A 26,393-nucleotide genomic window follows, 5' to 3' on the forward strand; every position below is an offset into this window, starting at 1 on the left:
TTGCAGTCCACATAGTTATGACTTTATTTAAAAAGCAAGAGAAGATACAGCTGAATTGCTTTCATGCGACATTTAAATCAGGATCTTAAATAACTTGAAGGAATGTATACAGGACTGCTGTACTAATTACAGAGCTTAGTCTATACAAAAAAACATGTCATACAAAGTAAATAAACAGTTTGAATTATTTTTCCAGAACATTATATGCTTGCTTTAGATGGGCACAGGAATTTTATTTGGAAATCACAAACCACCCACTCTCTTTAAATTCACTAAGCAAAGCACAATCAACTTCACATAATTTTATAAAGGATTTCTACAGGGTAACATGACCTTTGATTTAAACAGCAAAACAGTGGTTTGGTAAACATTTGCGATCAACTTCTATTTCTTCTTCATTTTTACCTGGAGTGCACAATTTATTTAAAAGAGGGAAGGTTTGGCACTTTTATACTGATGTCACCAATATTTATATTTCTTGGGATCTCTGGAAGATTCATATTCTTTACAGCTGACACAGCCCGGGCTGGGGCTCCTGCTAAACCAGCCTGTATACAGAAGAAAAAGATATCACTAAGATGGCGCACATTACATTCAGTCGCATACCACAAGGATGACTTTATTACCATAAATAATTATACACAGACACCAAGACTCGAGATTAGAAAAACCAGATGGTATTTTGGATTGGAATGACATGGACTACTCTGAAGTATTTAACGAGAAAAAAAGCAGTTCACACAAACTCTAAAACATGGTTAACACGTGCAATGGCGACTTGATGGAAAAAATTAATGTAGAGTCTGTAAAACAACCAGATTGAGGTTAATAAAAGTTAAAGCTCATGCTGTCTTTGATTTTTACTGTTTCCAGGCATTGCAGCACGCAACCTGCACCAGTGTTCTGACACCTTCAGTTGGTGACCAGTCTTGATAATCACCCATTTTTTTATTGGTTTGTATTACCTCTAATATGTTTATTTCTCTTATGGCTTTAGCATTTAATCAAATGCTGAAAACTAAAATCATATGCAAAAAATATGAAGAATCTTTACACTGATTTTATATCTAATCATTCATTTAGTAGGACTGAATAATGAATGACCTCTATATCTTTTTTCCATTCCACCTCACTTCAAAGGCTATGGGGACGTTCCAAGAATGAAATCCAAAACACTTAAAAAACAAGAGCCTGCCTGCTACATGGCTGTTGATCCTTCAAAAGAACATAGGCTTACACTAAATAATTGATTTTGGCAACTCGGATGCTAAATATAAACATGACTGGTCCCTCCCATCCCTGACTTATTGGGTCTTCCCTTTCCATTTGTAAGGTTTAGAGAAAAATGCTCCTGAGCCAAGACTTCTGAGTTCAACATAATTTATCTATGAAGGAAAAATCCCTGTGTTCAGAATTATTATCCACACAGAAGACAAGTAGTTACAACCGATCTTTAAACAAATACATTAGGGATTAAAACTAAGCAACTATGTTCGGGATAGACTGACAACATAAAGGTTGCTACTCCAATGTGTGCAAAAGTTGTCTGTAGGATTCAGAGGTTACTACTACCTGTAGCCTGCCTTCTTGCAAAATATGCAAGAAATCCTCTCCATTTCTAGAAACGTCTTATATACACATTACCCATGCTGTTTAAGGGATGCAGATTTTGGAAACTTTGCCATTATATCTGCATAGCTCCCCCAACTGCATCTTGGTATTTCAAACTAGTAAATTCAAGAGCAAGCCAGGGTTATGGGGGACTGCCAGTTACTTCAAAGAAAACTGTTAAGACTTAAATATTCAAATCACTATTGCGGTGCATTGCTCTTTAAGAGAAATGTACAAAATGTTTGCCAGCACAGATGAATGAATTTAATTAACCAAGATGTTTATGGCTTGCAGTGCTGCTTTACAAGGCTAGGCTTAGCTCTTACATACCGTAAATTTCGTTCCATAACACACGCTTTTTTGCTCCTAGAAAGTAAGGGAAAATGCCAGTGCGTGTTATGGGGTGAATGCGCTGGACCGGAGCCATGGCTGCCGTCAGTTAAGCAAAGCGGGAGCCGCTTGCAGGGCTTCTGTCTCGCTTTGCAAGGCTCTAGCTTTGCCTGCTTTACAGCCAGGAGGAGGGGCTCTCTGAAAGTAAGCAAAGCGAGAGCCGCTTACACGCTCTACGCTTTAAAGCAACCTACGGAGGAGCCGGGGAGGAGGGAGGGAAGGAGAGGCATGGCAGCAAAGTGGGCAGCAGCTGCTTACACGGGAGGAGGGACAGACGGGAGCCATAGCGAGCCGGAAGGAGGCAGGCAATTCAAAGCCAGCAGGCGCTTTTAAAAGCGTTGCGTAGCCAGCAACAGCTGCTGCAGCCTCAGCTAGCAAAGGTCTGCGCACTCTCTAAATGGAGCAATGAGGCTGCGCGCCGGGGACAGGAGGGCATGGGATGAGGGAGAGGGGGAAATGACACGTCCCCAGCGTCTCAGCTGATCCGCTGGCTGCTTGAGCGCGCTGGGGACAGGAGGGCACGGGATGAGGGAGAGGGGGAAATGCATGTCTCCCAGCGTCTCCCCTGATCCGCTGGCTGCTTGAGCACGCTGGGGACAGGAGGGCACAGGATGAGGGAGAGGGGGAAATGCATGTCTCCCAGCGTCTCCCCTGATCCGCTGGCTGCTTGAGCGCGCTGGGGACAGGAGGGCACGGGATGAGGGAGAGGGGGAAATTACACAAGATAGACAGGATAGGTTTGAGCACATGAGCAGGACTTGGATTGCAGGGGATTCGCCATTAGCTGTGTAAAGCAGCAAAGAGGGAGAGAAGGAGCAAAACGGGAGAGAGGAGCTGCTTACACTGCTGTAAGCGGCTGCTGTCCGGTTGGCTCCTTTAAAGCAACAGTGCTCTTTCCCTCCCTCCTCCCCGCTCAGCTCCCGGAAAAGCTCCTTCTCCACACACCCCACACTGGCTCCTTCTCCCCTTAAACCCCTCGCCTGCATTATTAGCAGCATCCTTCTCCACACACCCCATGCGTGTTCCTTGTCCCTTGAGTGCTTTTCCTTCCCTCCCCACTTAAAACGTGGTTACAAAGTATGGATCCACATGGATCCTCAGGATTTTTGCATTGGGCTACCCCAAACTCACCGTCAGATCACATGTCTGTGGCCACAGCATGAAGCACAAAAATCATACATCCACTGTTTCGTTTAGAATTTTTTTTTCTTGTTTTCCTCCTCTAAAAACTACATGCGTGTTATGGTCTGGTGCGTGTAATAGAGCGAAAAATACGGCACTCTGATTCACAAATGAACATTAATAGTCACATAAATTTGCCTAACTACGTTCTTGATTTTAAGGTTCCCCACTCCCTTGAAGTTAATCCAAGGTAGAGAACAATTCCTTCTGGCAGAAAACTTTCTGGGCTCACACCAAGCTGTTCTGTGACAAAGTACAGGCAAGCCAGCATACTTCTTGCCTGGAAGGTTGGCTTAATATTTTGCTTCATATACTAGTCTACTGCATTCTTCCTTTAGACGTGGAGAAGCTGCTTACTGCACAAGCACCCTTAGTCAAGGGCTTTTGCTAGGCACTGTGGGGGCCATGAAAGAAACTTTGCCTATGTTAATTTAAATGTAGAATTGCTTCTGGGATATTAAGATGGCGGGTAACTGGGGTCTCAGCAGCATTGCAGTGTGCCTAGCTGTGCTATAAGCATTTTGTTTAAGGGTGCAGGCTTCCCATAGCCTTCATTAGAGTTACCTAAAATATAGGGCTACTGTGTTTTGTCTAGTACAAGCATGTGTCCATATCAGAAGTTCACTACTTTCAAAAAGCTTGTTAAATGATCCCCAGAACCGTTATCCTCTTAATCTGCAATATTTCTAAATACAGTGGTACCTCAGGTTAAGAACTTAATTCGTCCCGGAGGTCCGTTCTTAACCTGAAGCACCACTTCAGCTAATGGGGCCTCCTGCTGCCGCTGCACGATTTATGTTCTCATCCTGAGGTTAAGTTCTTAACCTGAAGCACTATTTCTGGGTTAGTGGAGTCTGTAACCTGAAGCGTATGTAACCTGAAGTGTATGTAACCTGAGTATTTATACAATGAAACAAAAACTATTTCAAGCTCCAGCAATCTTTTCACAAGGAAATATATCTGAAATGTGCTACAACCTACATGACATATGCCAACCAAGCATGCTTGAACGCAACCCCCACTGAGTTCTATGAGTCTTATTTCTGAGTATGAGGGATCAGAATGGCAGCAAAGAAAAAAATTTCCACCTGTTTCATCTTCTGCCATTAAATTCTTCCTCCAAATCCAACCTTATACCCCACTCCACTACTCAATTTGGCAATAATGTTTAGTCATTACTAGTATCCCTTGCAAAAATGCATGAAAGTCACATTGTACTGCCCAAATTTCAACAGGGATGGATACAGAGGAAGATAGCGTTCCTAATCTAGTTAACCTTTAACTGACCGTCACCCAACAAAATCCAGTCAGTGCTTTTTCTAACAACTGACACTTCTGGTCTTCTCCTTCCCAACACACACTTTTAAGGGAAAGGGCTTAGCTTCCAAAATTAGGAAGCTTGAACCAGGATTTATATGTGGTTTTATTACAAAGCTGCAAAAAAGGCAGAATAATAAAAAATGCTGACTTAATTGTTGAAAATACAATTAGGGCACCAAATTAGCAAAAAAGGAAATATAATACACCATAGGTATTTACCGCTAAGTTAAATTCTACCAAGTTAAATATCGCTTACTCCCAAGTATGCATGCACAAAACTGCAACCTTAGAGCAGAAGATAACTTCACATAAAAGCTCCTGCAATTTTTTTAAGTTCCTTTCAACTGAATTGGGGGGGGGGGGAGAGGAGGTTAGAAAGGCTAGATTTATTACACATGTTCACCTATTGAATTGGAATGTTTAAGACAGGTTAGCTTAAGCAGGTACCATATTGGAAAACCAGGACATACCCTTGTGAACTGGCCAGAACCCTGGAATCTGAATATAATCACATGAAAATATGCATAACTTCTGATAATCCCTTAAAATTCTTCCAGGTTTTTTTTTGTTGTTGTTATGTATTTTGTATTCTCATTTTGTATTTTTCTGCTGTGAACCACACTGGGATCTTCAAATGAAGAGCAGAATACAAATTTATTTATTTGTTTGTTTATTTATTTTTTATATCAAAAGCAGAAGAAATGTAGTTGTAAACAGGCTCTCTGGCAATGTTTATTTGCTCACAAGTCCTAAATCTTGTGATAGCCTCATCTAATGGCTGATTAAGCCCTGCAAACTCATGATTTTCCACCTATAAATGGTCTAAATTAGATAACTGCTGTAACATGCATCCACTCACATGTTCTTAGCCTTGGGATTTCATGGAATCAAAAGTATGCAGATATGGCCTTAAGTAATTTATTATTATTATTATTATTATTATTATTATTATTATTATTATTATTATTATTTATACCCTGCCCATATGGCTGGGTTTCCCCAGCCAATCTGGGTGGCTCCCAACAGAATTAAAAGCACAATAGAACATCAAACATTAAATGCTTCTCTAAACAAGGCTGCCTTCAGATGTCTTCTCGAAGATGTCTAAGACTGAAGATGCAGGAAACTTCAAACAGAGCAATTTTGCCTCCCAAAGTCTTGGGGACAAAGTGCCTATGAACTGAAAGTCAGGAGTAGGCAGAGCTCAATGAGTTTTTTTTTAAAAAAACAACCTATTTATTAGGGAGAAGGATGGGTTAAAAATTACAGGCATTCAAAGGCCAGGTGGAACAGGAGATTAAGTTCCAAGATCAGATGCCTAGGAAATGAACATAACTTCATAAGCAGCTTTTGTAAATTTGGGTTATACATTAGAGCTAGAATGAGCAGAGATGCTCACTGGATGTTTCGGTGCAGCACTTGATGGCATGATATCATTTGCAAGGTAGCACCATTTCTGTGCTCTGCCAAGCCTGCCAATGTCCATTACAAACACTTGACTAGTGTGTGAACTCCTCCCTTGCCCTGGGAACTCCTTCATATCCAGCCAGTTAGTTGAATTGATTTAATGTGAAAGACTCTGGCACCCCACTTCAAAACAGCATACAACAGGAAACACACATTTCTAGCTTTATGTTGGTTAACATGGCAGCTTTTTTATTCCTTTTTTATTCCTGTCAAACATTCCGGTATCCTTTCACCCTACTTTACTTTGAACAGAAAAAGAAAAAAAAACCCTCTTTTAACCAACCTGAAACTGTTGTTATTAACCTCATAAAAACACTCTTCTACACCCAAAATAATGAAGTCATTTGGGAATGTCAGTATTCATGTATACCACGACTGGCTACCATCTATTAAAGACACCTTGTTTTATATGGTTTCCATAAGCAGACCTTAGTGGGGAAAATATGTACATTTTGGGTTATTCCCATCCATAAATGCTGGGCAGATGCCAGAACAGACAATACAACATATTTACCCATACACCACTATAAGAGAAGAGGACCAGGACCTTATATTTAATTTGGTGAATTGACATCTGCCAATTTAAACTAGAATGCTGGATTCAACATACATCACTTAAGCATGGGATACAGGTCACACAGTACTTCTGAGACAATGTGAACAGTTTTGGAATAATGTTTATAAATACTTGGGTGTTTTACCTAAGACACATCAAATATTGGGAACGAATTACAGAAGTTGGTGGCAAACATGCATTTCTTTTTGTGAGCCCATCCAGTTCACAGAAGACAGATGGGATGGTGTCTGTCAAAGGGAAGGGAGATTAGAAGAGACCTGTTTATTCATCTTACCTCCTAAACCCATTCCCGTCTCACTCCTGGTATCAGAGCTGGAAAGGGAGTGGGCTAGAGCAATGAAGGCAGATGAGGCACAAAGGAAGGATTCAGCACCCTTCATCTGTGTGCTCCTTTTACTGCTAAGGACAGATTGTATCCCCCGTCTACACATTTATGTTTAAGCATTTCCACAGAGTTTCAGAAGTACAGTATGAACTTACAGACAGCTCAAATTGCAACTAACCAGGCAACACATTCCCCCAGCTGCTTTATAATCTCAAATTAAATGAGCACACAGCAGTTTGGCATTTCAGTTCTTCGTCAAAAGCCACTGGATAGACACAGAACTTAAAATACTGGCTTGTGGCTATAAACTGAGCCCGGTAAAAAGGCTGAGGTGACACAATTAAGTACACTCACCCAGTTCACACAACTAGGAAAGCCATTTCCCTTTCAGCAGAAAATACAGAACTTTCAGGACACTATTTAGTAATATGGAAGTTGTGCATTTTTCTCACTCTTTTGTAGCACATTACATGCGTTAACATCAAAAGTGTGTAACTATGATCACTTTAAATCTGTATTATCCCCAGAATAGGAGGATTCTATCAGCTACCTTCCAAGACTTCCTTGGAAGACATATGGACAGGTTAGCGTCCCAAGAGCTTGTGCTCATTATAAAAGGGGAGTCCTTTTATATGCACCTTTCTTGGAAGTGACTCCTCCCACATGTTTGAAACTTGGATATCACAGCTGCTGGTGTTCTGCATTAACCCTTCTTCCCAGAACAAGTATGATTCAAAGCAGCAGGGTTATGAATAGGATGGAAGGATGCACTACAGAATATAAAAGAATGGTCATGTTCTCTTCTCATGAGGTTAAATAAATGAACAGAATTAGAGAAAAAACAAAATGAAGTCTGCAAGTATATCAAAATGCCAAACAGATAGAAGACTTAGACATACTCTTGGAAATTTCAAGCACTTGGATCACAGCGATAGTAATGGATGGGCATGGTTTTTTTAAAATTTTGTTTGTTTGTCATCTCCTTTAAAAATTGCCAGACCCAAAAATAAAAAACAGAACATATACAAGCAGAAAGTAAAATAGAGCAATACTACATAAAAAGAAAACACACACTAATTAAAACCCCTTTTCTTAATTGTAGAATTTTTGTGTGGTTTGGGGGAATTAAATCAAACTGAACTGGCTGGATTACTTATTATATACAAAATTCTTCCATGATTTTGGTCACTTTTAGGTTGAATCCTGTCCAATATAGCCACTTTAAGCCATTGCTCCCACCCACAGTTTAACTGAATGAAGACACATTTAGCTACTTATAATATTTTAAAATTCGCTAAGAACCAGTTCTATAGAGAATTTTCATCTTCTAAAACAATTAGAACAAATATCTGAAGTTTCCTTTCAAATATAATAATGGTACAAGTAAGATATTATAATAGGATTTTACTTGTAACCAACAGTGTCAAGGGTCCACCTGACATTTAGCGTATACAGAACTATGATTGCAACTTTTTCCCTTCTCTTATAAAGTCTACCCAGAAATATCTCCCTCCTGAAGCTTATTGTGTGCAGTTTTCCCTTTCTGTGGAAGTTATTTCAATTCACTGAGTTCTAAAAAGAAGATTCTCATCATTTGTACATTATTACTCTGACTGGTTTTTAATTTCCACAAGTTTTGACTGCTTGAAATTTCTCTTAAATTTTTAGTTCTCAAAATCATAAGACTCATAGAATTGCAGAGTTGGAAGGGACCTCAAGGGTCATTTAGGCCAACCCCCTGCAATGCAGGAATCATAGAATATCTCTATGTAAATTAAAATAGTACAAATTAGTTGCACTATGTTTGCAATATGTACCATTACAGCTCAGTTCAACTGGCAGTGGGGCTATTTATTTATTTAATTCATGCATCCATCCACAATACAGCGTGGGGTTGATTTCTGTTTCCTGAATCTCAGCTACCTTTTAAAAACACACACTTCTAAGATTCATTTTTGGCATTAGCTTGAAAATACACAAGCAGCTAATCTTGAAAGCTTCATCTGGTAGCATTTCATCTCTAGCACTATTTCCTCACAAGTTAAAAATGGGAAATTCCTTCCCTGGAGCATCACACTTACTTAAGAAGAACATTCTGACCATGGACTGTGGCTTACCCACCTCCTTCCTGCTGCAGCCCCCTAAAAGTGATTCCCAAGGGTCACACAACCCTCTAGGATAGTTCTCAATGCCACATGATGGCAGAAATCCAAGTCGCCATCTGCAAGTGTGAGCAGAAGCTCCACTAAATTCAAACCCTACCCTTGGGATTATCCATGCTTCCACACCAATAGAGTTTATTCTGCAAAACTTAAAATATTCAATTTGTATTACTGCATGTGTAATTGGGGATCAATAGTCCTTGCAAACTTTTTTCAAGCAATTGGAAGTGGTTTATGAGATGATGTGCTGCTACTCTGTCTCCTTTCCAGAGTATGAAGTCCTTGTGGCATTCTCCATGTTTAAGCGTTACATCACCAGTGATGTTAATTATAACTGAGGATAGCCAGGGTTCCTCTTTATCCAGAATTTTAAATCTGCCCGGAACCTTAGTTTCAGATTCTCATTCAGCGGAAAGCCTAAACAGCCTTACTTAATAGCTGACCTAAGAGTTATGTTATGGTTAGGCCAGATGGTAAAACCCATGCTCCAGAAGGAACAAATGGTAGCAGAGAAGCGGAAACACACAACCCTGATTTCTGCTTCTGATTGCGTAAGCAATTAGAAGCATTACGTTTGCACTAGCACAATCAGATTGCTTTGTAATGTGAGCATACAAATAATAAAGCTACATTAAGAAAAAATTATAAATTCTAAAGTTGAACACTAATGAAAGGGGAAAGTAAAAATAAAAATATATGAAGTCAATGACAATCTAGTAAATACACTACAGGCAATAAAAGATGAGGGAAACTAGCACAAAAAGTAGGCTACAAAGACTAATATGGGTTTATCAACACATAATTTTTGAGTCTGGCCTAATTTAGTTATTGCCTTTGACATCATTTTGCTTTCCCTTTATTTTATAGAAGCACATTTTTTTTCTGAAAATTGGCAATACCTGGATCTACCTGTCCTGTCTGGGAGACTGAAAGATAAAGGTCTGTAAAGAGAAGAATGGAAAGAACTAGAAAAGATCAGGTGGTTTGGAAAAAATGAGGAGTGACTTAAACGACCAAATTTACACCCAGCTGAACACTGCAAGTACACCACAAGTATCCCAGTTTTTATATAGGACACCTTCCATGTCACTGATAGTGCCTGACAAATCCTTATCCTAAACTCTCTTACCAAAGGCTTGAGTGAAGTCTTACTAACTTTTGGAGTGAATGGCACAACTTCTGCTTCTGTGAACAGGTATCAGAAACTAACAGCTAACATTGTTTATAGCTTGCAAAGAGAGAAGCAGAAGGTGCTGTTGTTCCGTATCCTGCCCTACAAATTCAGCTGACAAACATTATCATGTTTTTAAAAATCATTGATTTCCGAGGCAATAATGCACCCATTTACTCTGGAACAGCCTTATTCACTTGTAACAAAACCATCCGGGGAAAATGGGCTGTGCAGTGGAGGCTAAACTCTCTAAAAGCTGAACAAACTTGACACTGCTTTGGATTGTCTTCCAAGTTCTGTGCTAGGAAGATTAAATCTACAGCTTCCGGAACCAATTCTGTTTACTTTTGGAAAATGAGCTTTGTACACCAATTGAGATAAACAAATAGGTGAACTAATGACTTGGATCCAAAGAGCCACATGCAGTGCTCTGAGCACACGCCAGGGCTTTCCTTTCCGGCTATTCCCACTGCAACTCACGCTTCCTAAAAATGCACCTGAGAGTCAGAGGACATGGGGTGCTGGAGCTGAGAGGAATCAGACACACACACACACACACACACACACACACACACACACACACACCCTGCACACAAGCAGAAGGGGCACTTTGGATCAAAGCGAGTATTTTGGATTAGTTGAAGTAGGAGTTGATATGTTAACAGGCAGATCTTCAAAAGAATATACCAGGTAGCTTAAAAAGGACCAATTAGTCTCTCCAGAGATTACGTTGCCTTTTTTAATCCACTCTTTTAATTGGTGTTGTAACAAGAAGTGGTTCTAAGTGAAGATAAAGCCACTATGATCTAATTACTTTTCCATTATTTACCTGTCAAGTTTTATACAGAAAATAGAAGCTGAGTAGATGAAACAATGGAAATTGAAGTTAAACTTGTCCACTTCACTTAAGTGGCCTGCTTCGAGAGAATTAATTATTTGACAGTCCAAGTTACAGATCAATAATTTAAACCTCGGCTTTTGTTTTAAACTGTGCTTCAAAAAAGGATAAACAACTTATTTAGGCAAGTTCTCTTGAACCATCTGTAGAAACTCAGTTCTGAATAATTTAAAGTCAGATTCTAGTTTTCACTGTTTAGATCTTTGCTGATATTCTTGCACTAGCATAGTGCCATGCATTGTTTCATGACCTACCAAATTTCTGTGCTTCTCAGCCAATGCTCTACTGCTCGTGTTAAATGTACGTAAGATGGGCAAAGGGATGGAGAATGTCCAACCAAATTGCAAAAGCTATGTGAAGGGTCAATACAAACTGCTAGGAAACTCACCTCTCAATTTTATGAGCAAACTAGTTGCAAAATGAGTTTCATTTGTAGGTAACACAAGGAAGGATAATGTGTGCCGTACCTGTTTATATACAAAAGACTAAGAATTGAAACTAGATGAGACATTAAATGCATGACTGAAGCTATTTGCCCTGGAAGGGAAGGGATTTGCCCTCATAGCAACTTTCCTCCTCCAGTAGTGGGGGAGTGGGGAGGAACGGCATGGGGAAAGCATTAAAGCGATGCTCTCCAGGACTGATTTCAAAAAATAATAATTAAAAAAGACTGAAATGCAGTGATTTAGCTTGACTATAAGAATTCCTGATTTTTTCCCCTGTTTATGCCTTTTATATTCCCAGATCATTATTTGTGGGAAAGGCAAGGTACCATATCAATTTCTAGGTGCCCATTGGTTTAACACTCTGGTTGTGTAACTCCAGACATACTGGCTTACATTGTTGGGAAGGAAAAGAAATCGTTCCTAGGATGAAGTGGCGCTAGATGTCAAATTCACCAAGTTCTATAGTGTGGAACTAGATAGCACTTCAGAATCTAGGATTAGCCATGCTAATCTGTTTCTTGCTGGAGCTTCTTTGGCCACTTTGGCCACAGTGACCCTCCAGATGTTACTGAACTGGCACCAGCTCATGGTCAGAGATCATGGAAGATGCAGTTCAGTTGCATCTGGAGGGTTGCAGGTTAGCAATCTCTAGCATCTCATTTTATTAACAGGTTTCATTTCTGTTTAACATGCACACACCCTTCAATAGGGTGTTCTAAAAAATCAACACAAAATTAAGCCTTGACTGAAGGAAGCTCAGAAATGTTTCGATACACAGATGCCAATGGCAGATGGGAGTTCAGTAGAAGGAAAAGGGGATGTTCAGCTATTTCAGCAATCAACAAAGGCTTCAACATGCTACATACTAAATGCTTCTTTGTAACAGTACATGTAGCTAAGTATAAGGCAATACTAAACAATACACGACAGTTTCAAATCATGCAGGTTGTTTGACCATGCTCCAATTGGCTTCAATTCTTTCCATTCTTACCTCAGACTTTTCCAATTTATTTTGAGCATCAATTTGGGTGACAATTTCATTCATATTGGTCTCCAAAACCATTCCGCCCATCACCATTTCAGCCAAAATATTATGGACCTAAAAAAAAAAAAATGACAAAAGAAACAAAGGCAAGCAAATTAATCAAATATTATTGTGGAGAGGCTGGTGAAATGTGGACTGGACGAGGAGACTATTAGGCAGATTTGTAGCCGACTGTCTGACCGAACCCAAAAAGTGCTCACTAATGGTTCCTCGTCATCCTGGAAAAAAGTAGCACATGGGTTACCATGGGGTTCTATCCTGGGCAGTTGTTGTTCAATGTCTTTATAAACAATTAGGACAAAGAAACTGAGGTGATGCTAATCAAATTTGCAGGTGACACCAAACTGGGAGGGGTAGGCATTGCCACTGATGACAGAACTGGGTTTCAGGATGACCTTGTTAAGATTGGAGAACTGGGCCCAACCTAACAAAACAAATTTCAACAGGGACAAATATACGGTTCTGCACTTAGGCAAGAAGAACCAGCTTCACAAATAGAAGAAGGATATTGACAAGCTGGAACATGTGCAGAGAAGGGAACTAAAACGATAAAGGGTCTGGAAACCAAACTTTATGAGGAACAGTTGAGGTAACCGAGTATGTTTCACGTAGTAAAGAGAAGACTAAGAGGAGATATGATAGCCATCTTCAAACATCTAAAGGACTGTCACATGGAGGGTGGAGCAAGCTTGTTTTCTCCTGCTCTGGAGGGTAGGACTTGAACCAATGGATTAAAGTTACAAGAAAGGAGATTCTGACTCAACATCAGGAAGGACTTTCTGACAGTAAGAGCTGTTTGACAGTGGAACAGACTCCTACAAGAGGTGGTGGACTCTCCTTCCTTGGTGGTTTTTAAGCAGAGGTTGGATGGCCATCTGTCATGCATTATCTAGTTGAGATTCCTGCATTGCAGGGGGTTAGACTCTTAAATTCCTTTCTTCTTTGTAAAATTAGTAACATAGCAAACATTTAAGTTAGAGCTGTAACACTGGTTGCTCATAAGATGCAGCTAAAATATTATGGTAAAGGTAAAGGGACCCCTGACCATTAGGTCCAGTCGTGGCCAACTCTGGGGTTGCGGCGCTCATCTCGCTTTATTGGCCGAGGGAGCCGGCATAGAACTTCCGGGTCATGTGGCTAGCATGACTAAGCCGCTTCTGGTGAACCAGAGCAGCACACAGAAATGCCGTTTACCTTCCCGCCGGAGCGGTACCTATTTATCTACTTGCCCTTTGATGTGCTTTCGAACTGCTAGGTTGGCAGGAGCAGGGACCGAGCAACGGGAGCTCACCCCGTTGCAGGGATTCGAACCGCCAACCATCTGATCGGCAAGTCCTAGGCTCTGTGGTTTAACCCACAGAGCCACCCGCGTCCTAAAATATTATGGACTTAATGCTAAAGACCCATAGAAAACGTGTGATTGCCGGATCATCCAACACAAAACTGCACACCTCCTTTATGAGGCCCTTCAAATAAATATTGTTTGCAAGTGTTGCATAAAGATTACATATTGATGCCTATATATCCTATGTTTACCAGCTTTCCATACTGGATATTTCTTCCTCATCTATAAAAGCTTTCACATTTGCAGAACACTGTCAGCACATGTTTTTAACTCGTAACACAATGTAAAGTAGAACTGATTTTTTTAAAAAATAAAATACTATCCTCCAGTTCAGGGAGCTGCCGCATTGAAAATTTTCCAGTAAAATGAGACACGGGGTCTCACACTTGTATAGTACAAAAATATTTGAAATTAAATCATTAAAATCAAGAACCTTCAGGTGCTTTGACTGCAGGCTAACATACATTGCATGCAGCTGAATAATTTTTTGCAGTTACCAATATTTCAGGTATTGTATCTTCTTCAAGCATTACTGTGCAATATATGCAACTACTCTGGCATTTCATATGCAGTATAGGCAACTCCCCATTTGCACGCAAGCGGCCCGTGCGTGACACTTGATACGCACACCATTTTCGACACTGCAAGGGGGCGGGGCGGGACTCAATCCCCACATAAATGGGGAGCTGCCTGTATATAAGTTACACAGAACATTCCAGGACAATGATTTCCAGTGAGGGCTCTGTGCGCTGAAGTTGCGCAAATCAGGGTAAGTGCACTTAGTTTACATGATTTATCCCAATAGCTGTTTTTCTGCCTATTTCAAAATACCTTGGCAAGGAACAGATCTGCAGAAATAAACAAAAGAGGGAAGGCATAAGCCATGGGGGAATAAGGCTTAGCCTAGGAAGCAAAGAAATATTAGATTGCTCAGAAATCACATCACTGAAAACATTTCGGCTTCAGGGTGGAAGAGTGTTTTTAAAAATGTTCTTAAAAATTGGAAGGCCAAATTTTTTCATCCTCCTTCAAACCCAGATGTAGAGACAAATTAGCAATCGTTAGTAAGGAGGAATATTTCCCATAGGGAAAAGGTGGGGGGAGCTTGCTAGTCTTCATAAACAGACATTTACTGTTCTAGTCCACATCTAATTTCTTGGAAGAAGTAACAATAGCCTCAGAGGAACTATAAGAGGTGTCAAACAGTGAAGCCGGAGGGTGGGGGGAAATTCCCTATACAAGGGAGCAAGTTCAGTTCAGGCACTCAGAAAAGTTGTTTTCTAGTATCTTTAACCACCTGCCTTTCCGCTGCAAGTTATTATAAACTTGGCAGTGCAGATAGAAATCATGCTCATGTGGAAGAAATCTTGACAATCATTAAAAGCAATTTTATGTTCTTTACAGAAACTTCTGGCCTGTTGTTTCTTTCCCTAATGGAAGAATTAAGCAGCTTATTCCCTCCACTGCCTCATTCTCTCAACAAGCATCAAGCTGCTGTACAACTTGGGGGGGGGGGGGAGTGGGGCAAGTACTTTTAAGTTTTCAACCCACACAATTTTCTTATAATTGTTTTTTGTTTTTACTGCCTAAGCTGTATGTTCTTCTCTGCATGGAAAATTATCTTCCCATGGACAATACACTAGCCTGAGTCATGCTTTTCTACAGCTACCAGATAGGAAAACGTCAAAAGCAACTTACAATTCTGAATTAAGACTATATGCCAAGGGAATCAAGGGGTTTTCTGTATACCACCAGTTTTTTCTTTATAGCACAATTGTATGCATTGTTAAGTCTCAGGAGTTAAGTCTGCAGTATTCAAGGCAAGGAAACCATGTGTAGGATAGCAGATCAGTAAAATGGAGGTCAGGAGGTTTGACTTGACAAAAGCAATACTGCAAATATGTTTTCGAAAATACATGTGAATTTTACTATTCATTTCTCAGGGTAAATATATTCAGTTAAAAAGTGACTAGCTAATATAAAATGACATTTGAACAAGGACTGTTTACCATTCTGACAGATACAAGAATGTGATTTTCAGGTCAACAGAATACTTTGAATTCATGTTACAGCAGCACACCACACTACCTTATCCACATGGAAAATTAAATCCAGTTCACAGACATTCTCAAAGCACTTGTCTAGCGTTTCTACGAATACCTGTGGGGAGAAAATTTGCAAGGGGTCAAAGTTTTATAGCAACTCCATCATTCCATTATGGACAAACTGTAAATGTGGCAATCAGAACACAGAAGACCATCAAGAATTATGGAAGTTTAATGTATCTGTATAACATGTAGGGTTAACACAGCAGACTCTCTTGGCAGATCCCAAGTACATTATTGAAGATCAAACTTCACTAATGTGACAGCTTGACATTCCTGTTCCTTAGTCAAACATAGCACGCTTCAAACAAAATTCACACTTTATTACTTTAAATACTTCACACTGTGTCTGTTACTATGGTCTGAAAGCTTTACTATCAAATTTTTGTGGCACAGTTTATACAGACATGCTGAAAAGCTTAACCTGACGACAACAACAACAAAACAGATTTGAGAGTGGACTAACCAATTTAACATTAGTCTCATCTGCCCAAAGAGACAGGCCTTGCCTGAACATCGCATTAAAATTTCTAGACAGTTGCTTTATTATCTGCTAAAACTAGAGCCATTTGCAGTATACAAGCAGCACCCTCATACTGCTTCTATTTAGGAGCTACGATGTTCTGCCACAAACACGCAGTAATGCACGCAGATTAATCCATTTAAAAGGAGACAGAAACTTACTTTATTTAATTCATGACTACATAAGGCTATTACTAAAAGCAGCATTTATACTAACTATATGCAACCAAAACATATAAAAATGTTCTGGGAAAGAGCAACAGAGTTCATTAAAGCTAGACATTTGCCTCAACTGGACTCCCAAACATAAGGGAACAATTTTAGGTAGAAAATATTTCCCCCTGAAATCACTAAATGTCTCCTAGTGGACCAGGGTGGCACCTATCAAAATGATTTTCTTCCTGCTTTCAAATTAAGATTCTGCCAGAATGTTTTAATAGTAAAAAATACAAACCTTCAGTACAAGGGGAAAGCGGTGAGGGGAAAAAAATGCATTATATATGCACCAAAAAGAGGAAGTTGGGGTTACCAAGCTTCAAGGTATATTACAACCAGGGCTTTCTTTCAGCCAGAACTCAGTTCCAGCACCTCTCAGGTGAGTGACATTGCTATTATAAGAAAACAAGGGAGGTGTTTATGGTGAGTCTGGCACCTCTGTTTCTAGAAAAATAGCACTGATTACATAGCTTTCAATTAAAACAATTTAGATAAATAGAAATGATCGTATGATCCCCTAGAGTTCGGTGGAACTTTACTTCATTCTCTATTGCTATAAACTCTTATTTCTATCAGTTAAACCATCTGCACTGACAGGTTGCATGAACCATTTTTAGGAGCTACACTGTAGACCTGGAAGTAATGGGTTAAGGTTTTAGTTTTGGCCATCAACAACACTGCCCTTGCTTCCTTTCCTAGTTTACCCCCCGCTTTCAGCCTCACCAAATTTAAGCATTTTGAAGCATGATGGGAGCAGGGATATATGGCATGACAGATTAAGTCCATCTTGAGGATTATCCTAGAATGCATCTCATATATGAAAACTCCTAGACTTTCCTTTCTAAGTAAGCACAATAGGTTACCCAGTACAGCTGTATACAGATGTTTGTACAAGGTTACATAGCATCATAACATGAGCAGACTGGGTTGTGTTTTTTTTTTTTCGGAGGAGGGTTGTTGGGCAGGGTTGCTGCTGTTCTTTTTGTATCTTTATTTTAGATTTTGTTGTGATTTATGTGAAGATTATTCAGTTTGGTTTTGTATTTTTAAATGTTTTATTCATTGTTTATGACTACTTTTGTTATGTTATAGTTATTCTTATTAATTAAATTTCTATACTGACCTTCATCCAAAGATCACAGGGTGATTTACAATGTAAGGACACAAAAATACATACCATAATGACCAAAAAAATCCCTAACATCCCGCCCCAAACACACAGTTTAAAAGACCATAGATTGTTTAGTAAGTCCAAGACCTGGGAATGTTTTTGCTTGGTACCTAAAGATATGTAATGAAGGCGCCAGGCAAGCCTCCCTAGGTATGTATTACAACCAAAATTTCCAGAGTCATTTCAAACTTGGACAATGAGTGCCACACTACAGCTAGCCTTTCGTTTTGCTGTGGTAGGACACCCTCTTGTGGAACAAAATGGAATGAGCCCTTCCTTTAACTACCGTATTTTTCGCTCTATAAGACGCACCAGACCACAAGACGCACCTAGTTTTTGGAGGAGGAAAACAAGAAAAAAAATATTCTGAATCTCAGAAGCCAGAACAGCAAGAGGGATCGCTGCGCAGCGAAAGCAGCAATCCCTCTTGCTGTTCTGGCTTCTGGGATAGCTGTGCAGCCTGCATTCGCTCCATAAGACACACACACATTTCCCCTTACTTTTTAGGAGGGGAAAAGTGAGTCTTATAGAGCAAAAAATATGGTAATTAAAATTAAGCATTAAAAGTGGCATTTTAGCCTGATAACAGCTCTGCAGGCTGAAAACAGGCTTGCAAACAGTGAGCAATATAGCATTTAATTGTTTTCCATGTCCTACCACTGTAGCCACATCACCAGAATGGTCCTGACTCAGATTGTATTTGTCAAAACCCACGTAGCCCTGTTAAACAGTCACATCCTGAACTGCTGACTTCTTATATATCTAACACATTTCTAAAGAATAAGCATGCAGCACAATTCTATATATGTTTATTCAGAAGTACATTCCACTAAGCTCAGTAGGTCTTACTCCCAAGCATGCACACAGTTGCCTTAGGAATAGGTTTGAGAAGTTACAAAAACGTACGCCACTTGATTACCACAGATTACATATGTACACAAAATGAAAAGGAAGAGAAACACTTTCAGAAATGATTATTTTTGCATATCATGAAAACCTAGTGCCTCATTTCCAGGGGAAATATATTTTATTTTCCAAGCTGTTGTTACATGCAGGCAATATTTTGTTCTAAGAGTGGTTCTCCAGAGCCAATCCAATCCAAGTGAGCTTCTGTTCAAAGTAAGAAACTTTGCTCCCAATCAGCTTCCTAGCACCAGTACTGGAAGCAAAACATAAAATAGTGTGGCCACTGTTAATAATTTCCTCCCCATACAAGTATTAATACTTAGTATTGAGAAATATTGTCAGTATTATTATATAGAGGCATGTCAAGCCTTACAGGCAAGCAAATACACAGGTCAGTTTAGACAATAGTTCACCCAAAATAATTTTAGCGGAATAAACACTTATCTCATTACCTTACATCTAATGATGGGACACTGTAGATTTATTTCTTTATTAGTAGATAAAATAAAGAAAAACAACAGGACAAAAACATACAAAATCCTCTATAAATTACTTACTTGTATTAAATCTAAAATGCCAAGTTCACTTTCTGAAGAATCAACACAGAAGACAAAGTACAATGTGGCATAATGTCGGTATATCAATTTGTTGTCAGATCCACCTATTAATCTAAAACAAAACAAGATCAACATCAACAATTAACTGCAACATTCCAGGTTGCATTTGTTAGCAGCTACAACATTTTTTAAACTAGCAGGTAAAATTGGGGACCGCTCCCCCTAGTGGTGCAGCAATAAAACTGCTAGCACATTGCAAAGCTTAACCAGGGTCCAGTATGGTCCCAAATTTGATAGGGAACTGTGTCGAGACTGTGTGTGTTCTGCAGGGGGTTGGACTAGATGACCCTTGAGATCCCTTCCAATTCTATGATACCTGCAAGACTGCCTTACTCCATATATGGCCACTCAGCCACTTCAATCTGGACAACTAGCACTGTTACAAATGCCACATAACACTCATTCTGCACTTTTAAGAAATCTGTATTTTAGTGTGGCAGCACCCACACTTTGGAACTCTCTGCCTGTTGACGTGGGGCAAGCATTTTCCCTGTAGCCTTTTCAACACCTGCTACAAACATTTTACTTTAGGCAAGCCTACCCAGACATGCATCCATGTCATGTGTTTTAATCTGGTTTTAGCTTGCTGTTGAGTTTAATTATTTTTTGCATGTTTTGAATATTTGTTCTTGATTTCTTTTACTGATAATTGTATTGGGTATTTTGGTAAACCACTCTGATGGTTTTATTACAATCAAACAGTATATACATGTTGTCAAATAAATAAAACACATTAAAGTCAAAACCATTTAAATCAGTAGGCAGTGACTCCTCATAATAAAGACTCTATCATATAAAATGTACAGTGGTGCCTCGCAAGACGAAAAGAATCCGTTCCGCGATTCTCTTCGTCTAGCGGTTTTTTCTTCTTGCGAAGCAAGCCCATTGACAGCTTAGCGGATTAACGCTACAGCGGTCTAGCGGCTTTTCACGATCAGCTGTTAAGCGGGTTATCAGTGGAACAGCTGATAGGCGGCTTAGCGGCTTAGGAAAAGGGGGGGGAGCGAAAAAAACCCACGGGGACGCGCAAGATTTTTCCGTCTTGTGAAGCAACCCCATAGGGAAATTCGTTTTGCGAAGCGCCTCCAAAACGGAAAACCCTTTCGTCTAGCGGGTTTTCTGTCTTGCGAGGCGTTCGTCTTGCGGGGCACCACTGTACAAACATTGTAACATGCAATATAACAGATAATGTACAAACATCAACCTACGCTGGTACTACGCTGGTACCAAATGAACAACAACGCCAGATAAGAATGTATATATGCCTTCTTCTAAAGCTGGTAGCCATGGCTTGCCAGTTCAGGCAAAACATAAAGCTACAGCTAAGTAGAGACTTAACTGAATTACTTTGGGTATATGCAAAGAGACAGGCAAACAAAAGGACCATTCATATCTCAGTGTATTAAGCTGAGAGTGGTGGTCCTAATGCAACAACATGTGCTTGCTAACATAGTAAGGGACCTTGAATCCTAGATGATCTGCACCTGGGTTTAGCCGGCCAATCAAAGCCATCTCCCAGAGTGTGGCTGCTGTTGCATGCTGACAGCTTCTAGGAATCACAGGTGAGAGCTGAGTGCAGGATGCGGACCAAAGGTGGAGAAACTGTCCCATAAGGAGCACATGTATACCCCACCAGAGGAATTACCCATCATCTAACACTCCATACAACCCTATGACACCAGTGACAATTCTGGCCACCATCAAATAAGTAAGCATCACAGCAGAATATGCACATTGTCTTCCAAGCCTAAACATTTTACAGGAAATGTCATGGGTTTTGATGTTGGACTTGTACAAAAACAAAATAATGTTGATGTGCCAAGTCTTCAAAGTGGGACACTTTTCACCACCTTCATATTTCATTTTAACAACTGTGAATACAATTCAGGATACTTACAAGCCGCCTTCTAGGAAATTACAGACATTTTCATCACGTTTTGAGACTAAATGAAATGTTTCTCTGATAATTTGTTGCTGTGTATCTTCACTCTGGGGAGGAAAAGAGACTAGGGTAGTAAAACAATCTATATTTCTAAATACAGTTGGATAACATAAGCACTGCTCCATCCCTGTCCAGTGTATTTTCTCTAAGTAACAATTTTGGTGCAACATTTTAGGAGGAATATATAATGAACACACACACACGCAAACATGCCCTTGGTACTGTTCCATACCGCACATTGTTTCAGAAATAGACAAAATATCAACATACAGAAATATCTCCCTCTAGTGCAAGAGGAAAAAAAGTTATTATTCTGAATGGGTAATACAGAAATGCTGAAACTTCAGGGGGGAAATCCAAATAGCATCTCAGATTTTGCTTTGGGACAAGAGTAGCATTTAAACTAAATTATTTATTACACACAAACTGATCCAATTCCAGTAAATCACTATATTAAAACTTTAGACTAGTATATTTTGCACAGCCACATTTTTTTTCCATTTCTAATTCATTATCAGAGTTTTGTGGCACCTTATGAACTGACTAATTTATTATGACATCAACTTTCAATAAATTTGTTTGTCTAAGGTGCCACAAAACTCTTAAGATTGTTGTCACTGCAAAACGCTACCACAGCTATCCCTCTAGTTTAACTCTCAAAGATGAGTGACTACCTAAACAGATATTCATCCTCTGAAGCATAGTCAAATCATCATGTCAAGCAAGATGCTGTGCACAAAGACAGACACAAACATCAGATTTGTACCTAGCCCCTTAAACTTTCACAAGGTGCATTTAAAAATCCTTCTTGGCAAGTTTTTTGCACTTACTTCACCTAAGCTCAAAACAAAAAAAAATCCTTCCAGTAGCACCTTAAAGACCAACTAAGTTAGTTCTTGGTATGAGCTTTCGTGTGCATGCACACTTCTTCCATTTCATGCGGCTCAATGTGGTGCCTTCCATAGTTCCAGTTACAGATAGGTAGCCGTGTTGGTCTGCCATAGTCAAAACAAAAAAAATTCCTTCCAGTAGCACCTTAAAGACCAACTAAGTTAGTTCTTGGTATGAGCTTTCGTGTGCATGCACACTTCTTCATTTCATGCGGCTCAATGTGGTGCCTTCCATAGTTCCAGAAGTGTGCATAGAAGAAGTGTGCATGCACACGAAAGCTCATACCAAGAACTAACTTAGTTGGTCTTTAAGGTGCTACTGGAAGGAATTTTTTTTGTTTTGACTATGGCAGACCAACACGGCTACCTATCTGTAACTTCACCTAAGCTGTTCTGCAACTCTACCACATTATAATATTTCTATATTAGCACAACACAAGAAACGAGCTTTGCTTATGCAAATACATACCCATATTTAAAAGTGACTTAAAAAAAATAATAACTTTTGGAGTTACAAAGGATGATGGCTCTGCAATTTTTATACAGCATAGTTCTCATTCTATCCTTCTCCCCTCTGACAATCACCAAGTAAAGGAACCAACTAAGAGTCACTTTGGGTTGACATGTAACAACTTTTCTACAAGTACACTTCTTTGTATTAAAAAACCCCGGCAAATACATCATCATGAATAGCAAATGTACATGAGTTTCAATGTGCAAACATAGCACAAACAGAACGACCACAAGCACAAAATAGACTTAAGGATACTCAAAATTTTCTGATTGGAAATGGTAGCACCATGTTTCCTCTTGTCATATGGAAAGCAACCTTTAAAAGTGACATACCCTACACATTTCTGTCCTGCTAACAAACATCCAGTTTTTAGTACCTTTTCTCTGTGTGTGTATTTAATAGTGCCAAACACTACAAACTTGGAATTCTTAACCGTTCAGGATCAATACCAACCATAACCCCAAAGCCTGGCTGAGTATCACATGTCACTAATTAGAAGGAAGCATCAGCTAACAGGCAACATAAGAACTCTTCTACATCAAACAATAATCACCTGCTTCTCATCTTACCCACTAAAATACCGTTAGAGCTGCCATCCTCCTACGCATCCCACTCAGCCCAATGTGCTGAAATACAGCAAAGCAACCTCCTGTGCCACCAACATTTATCTTTCTTCACCATTACTATTCAATCTTCCATTGTTGTTGTTGCAGTAGTTGGCATCTGTCTGTCTCAAGAGACAATGGAGTTCACCTCCGGGGGCAAAGTCAAACCGCTGGGTAGCAGCACTGAAGTGATCTCCCAGGGGCACAAGCCTGGACAGTGTGTATGGAGGTTCTGGGTCACCCATATAACAAGACTCCCCTCTCTCGGCCTCGCTGATGTGGTCCAAAGGAAAGCAGAGCAATACAAAGGACTTGTGTTTGGCCTCTGGAGTGCGTGCACATCCATGGGCAACATCTTTGGAACATTCCTTGCCTCTTCAGTCCTGCAGTATGGCTACAAGGTGGATGAAGCTGCTTGCTGTTTCCCTTACATGAACTACGACTAGTCTTGATATGCAGAGCTGAAAAGCATAGGTGGAGCTCATTTTAGGGGCAACACTGTCCCCAGTGTGGTGTAGTGGTTAAGAGCAGTAGACTCGTAATCTGGGGAACCGGGTTCATGTCTCCACTCCTCCACATGCAGCTGCTGGGTGACCTTGGGCTAGTCACGCTTCTTTGAAGTCTCTCAGCCCCACTCACCTCACAGAGTGTTTGTTGTGGGGGAGGAAGGGAAAGGAGAATGTTAGCCGCTTTGAGACTCCTCTGGGTAGTGATAAAGCGGGATATCAAATCCAGTGTCATCTAATATCTACATGAAACCACTGGTTGGGTTGTTCATGATGGGCAGTTGCAACTCTGGTGATGGCAATGTCTGTTTTGCACAGGACATTAGGAGAGGGGTCAGGGTGAAACTAAGCTTTATTTCACCGGGGTCAAAGACCTATCTTGGCACTCCCATGCGCATTTGTGTACACACACAGGCTGGGAGCCTCAATGGCACCCCTCCGGAGACTTCACCAGGAGCAAAGAAAACCCAGCTAGCCCCCCTCCCCTCCATAGCTAAGGCACTGGGAGGGTTGTTACCTCTAGTGGGCGACACATCATGCTCTTATATCTCCATTAAAAAGAAGGCACGTGTCACAGACCTGGAGAGCCACTGCTGTCGGGGACAGCCACGAGCCAGATGACCCGGTGACCTAACTTCTCACAAGGCATGCTTGTGATGGTGGGTTATTACGAGCCAGTAATTCTTCAGCCCCTGGAGGCCAAAATACGCTTGGCAGGTGATGCAGACCAGCACAGGAGCCGACTCCTAAGGACTGAGGCCCCTTCGCTCCCTACCTCCCCCAATAAGGCGGGGTGGGCCCCCCCCCCCAAGTGGATGAGCATTGCCATTCAAATGGTGTGTGTGTGTGTGCCAGTCATTATCGGTTATATAAGGCAGGGCTTACCTGCTCAACCCCCACTTCCCCATTATCTTATTCAAGTTTCAAGCTGCAGCACTGCTTGAAAGGGCCAGTGCCAACACCAAGGGGAGGGGGGGAAGAAATGCCAAGAAGGGAGTGAGAGAACCGGGGCCAGATTTAGGTTTGATGAGGCCCTAAGCTACTGAAGGTAATGGGGCCCTTTATATGTCCAGCTGCCTTTGTCAACAACAAATTGCCGCTGTTTTTTGTGTTGAATATATGCTATATGGTAGTTTATGGACCTAATGGGTATCTAAAGCCATTAGCACATAACAGAATATGTGTTTTATCAAAGTAATTGATATAGAAATGAGCAAACCAGTGATATTTTAGGGAGCAGGCTAGAAGGAGGGGCCCATTACTTACACCATAGGAGCCTACACAACACAAAACGCTGCTGCTGTATGTAGGTCTTATTTTATTTGTTTTTTTTAATCTTATATTTTGGAAATGTACATCCAGGTTTTTTCCTCTAATAATTTTTTTTTGGGGGGCCCAGGAGAGTGGAGCCCTAAACTATAGCTTGGTTAGCTTATACGTAAATCCGGCACAGAGAACATGTGCAGAGTGAAGGAGCATCTCCACCCCCATCGTTCTTCCCGGACACTGAGGTCCAGCACTGAGGGCCTTCTGGCGGTTCCCTCACAGCGAGAAGCCAAGTTACAAGGAACCAGGCAGAGGGCCTTCTCGGTAGTGGCGCCCGCCCTGTGGAACGCCCTCCCACCAGATGTCAAAGAGAACAACAACTACCAGACTTTTAGAAGACATCTGAAGGCAGCCCTGTTTAGGGAAGCTTTTAATGTTTGATGTATTACAGTATTTTAAACTTTTTTTGGAAGCCGCCCAGAGTGGCTGGGGAAGCCCAGCCAGATGGGCGGGGTTTAAATATTATTATTTATTTTTTTTATTTTTATTATTTTTATTATTTTTATTATTATTTTATTATTATTTATTATTATTATTATTATTATTATTATTATTATTATTATTATTATTATTTCCCTGAAAGTAAGCCATAGGGGAAGAGAGGAATATTTGTATCGCTGGACCGGAGCCGCCGGAGCGAAGGGCGCCTCCTGGGGGAAAAGAGCACCTGCCTCGCGGTGCCAAGGGAACCTACGGCGCCCCACCCCACTGGCAAGGAGCTCCCCCGCCACACAACCGAGTCCGGCCCGCTCGCCCGCCCCTTCCCGGCGACCTCTCCTCGCCCCCACTCACATAGCGCTGGTAGAACTTGGAGAGCCGCGGCTTGCCGTGGTTGTTGAATATCAGGATAGCTTTAATCATGGTGAGGGAGGAGCAGCTGCTGCTGCTGAAGAGCCGAAAGAGAGAGGCGGGTGGGGGGGGAGAGGCGTTCTGCGCCTCCCCCAGTCCGAGGCCCGCGACTCCGGCCCCCTAAAAACCCGCCTCTACCGAAAGACACCACAGGCGCTGGAACCGCTCCTCGCTCACGTGACGACGAGATTAGAAGGGGCGGGGGGGGGGGGAACGGGGAAGAGAAACGGTCATCTGACTGACGCGAAATACAAGGACGGAAGCGCGCGAGGGACAAAACGGCGG

General features: G+C 40.8%; 1 protein-coding gene across 2 annotated transcripts; it reads right to left on the reverse strand.

Annotated features, from left to right (window-relative positions):
- Positions 1–26,319, reverse strand: AP3S1 (adaptor related protein complex 3 subunit sigma 1). 2 transcript variants are annotated; one of them, XM_028747896.2, is made up of 7 exons: positions 26,052–26,319; positions 21,374–21,465; positions 19,417–19,528; positions 16,028–16,099; positions 12,541–12,648; positions 9,934–9,975; positions 312–548 (listed from the first exon to the last, which is right to left on the reverse strand). In XM_028747896.2, exons 1-6 carry the CDS (start codon positions 26,118–26,120, stop codon positions 9,940–9,942), a joined length of 489 nt encoding a protein of 162 aa, XP_028603729.1. In that variant the 5' UTR covers positions 26,121–26,319; the 3' UTR covers positions 312–548; positions 9,934–9,939. The 2 variants fall into 2 exon arrangements, with proteins under 2 accessions (XP_028603730.1, XP_028603729.1); XM_028747897.2 differs by lacking the exon at positions 9,934–9,975 and having other exon boundaries at positions 1–548; positions 26,052–26,313.
- Positions 26,320–26,393: the final 74 nt, after the last annotated feature.

Source organism: Podarcis muralis, chromosome 11 (assembly GCF_964188315.1).
Source record: "Podarcis muralis chromosome 11, rPodMur119.hap1.1, whole genome shotgun sequence".
NCBI classification, from domain to species: domain Eukaryota; kingdom Metazoa; phylum Chordata; class Lepidosauria; order Squamata; family Lacertidae; genus Podarcis; species Podarcis muralis.

What these genes read in the sequence shown, in the direction of transcription:
- AP3S1 (XM_028747897.2), bottom strand. Translation starts at nt 26,120, where the DNA reads ATGATTAAAGCTATCCTGATATTCAACAACCACGGCAAGCCGCGGCTC. An exon ending in AATTTCCTAGAAGGCGGCTT is followed by an intron (nt 19,529 to 21,373) that starts GTAAGTATCCTG and finishes GTTTTGTTTTAG; the next exon opens with ATTAATAGGTGGATCTGACA. An exon ending in ATAAATTGGAAAAGTCTGAG is followed by an intron (nt 549 to 12,540) that starts GTAAGAATGGAA and finishes TTCTGTATACAG; the next exon opens with GCTGGTTTAGCAGGAGCCCC.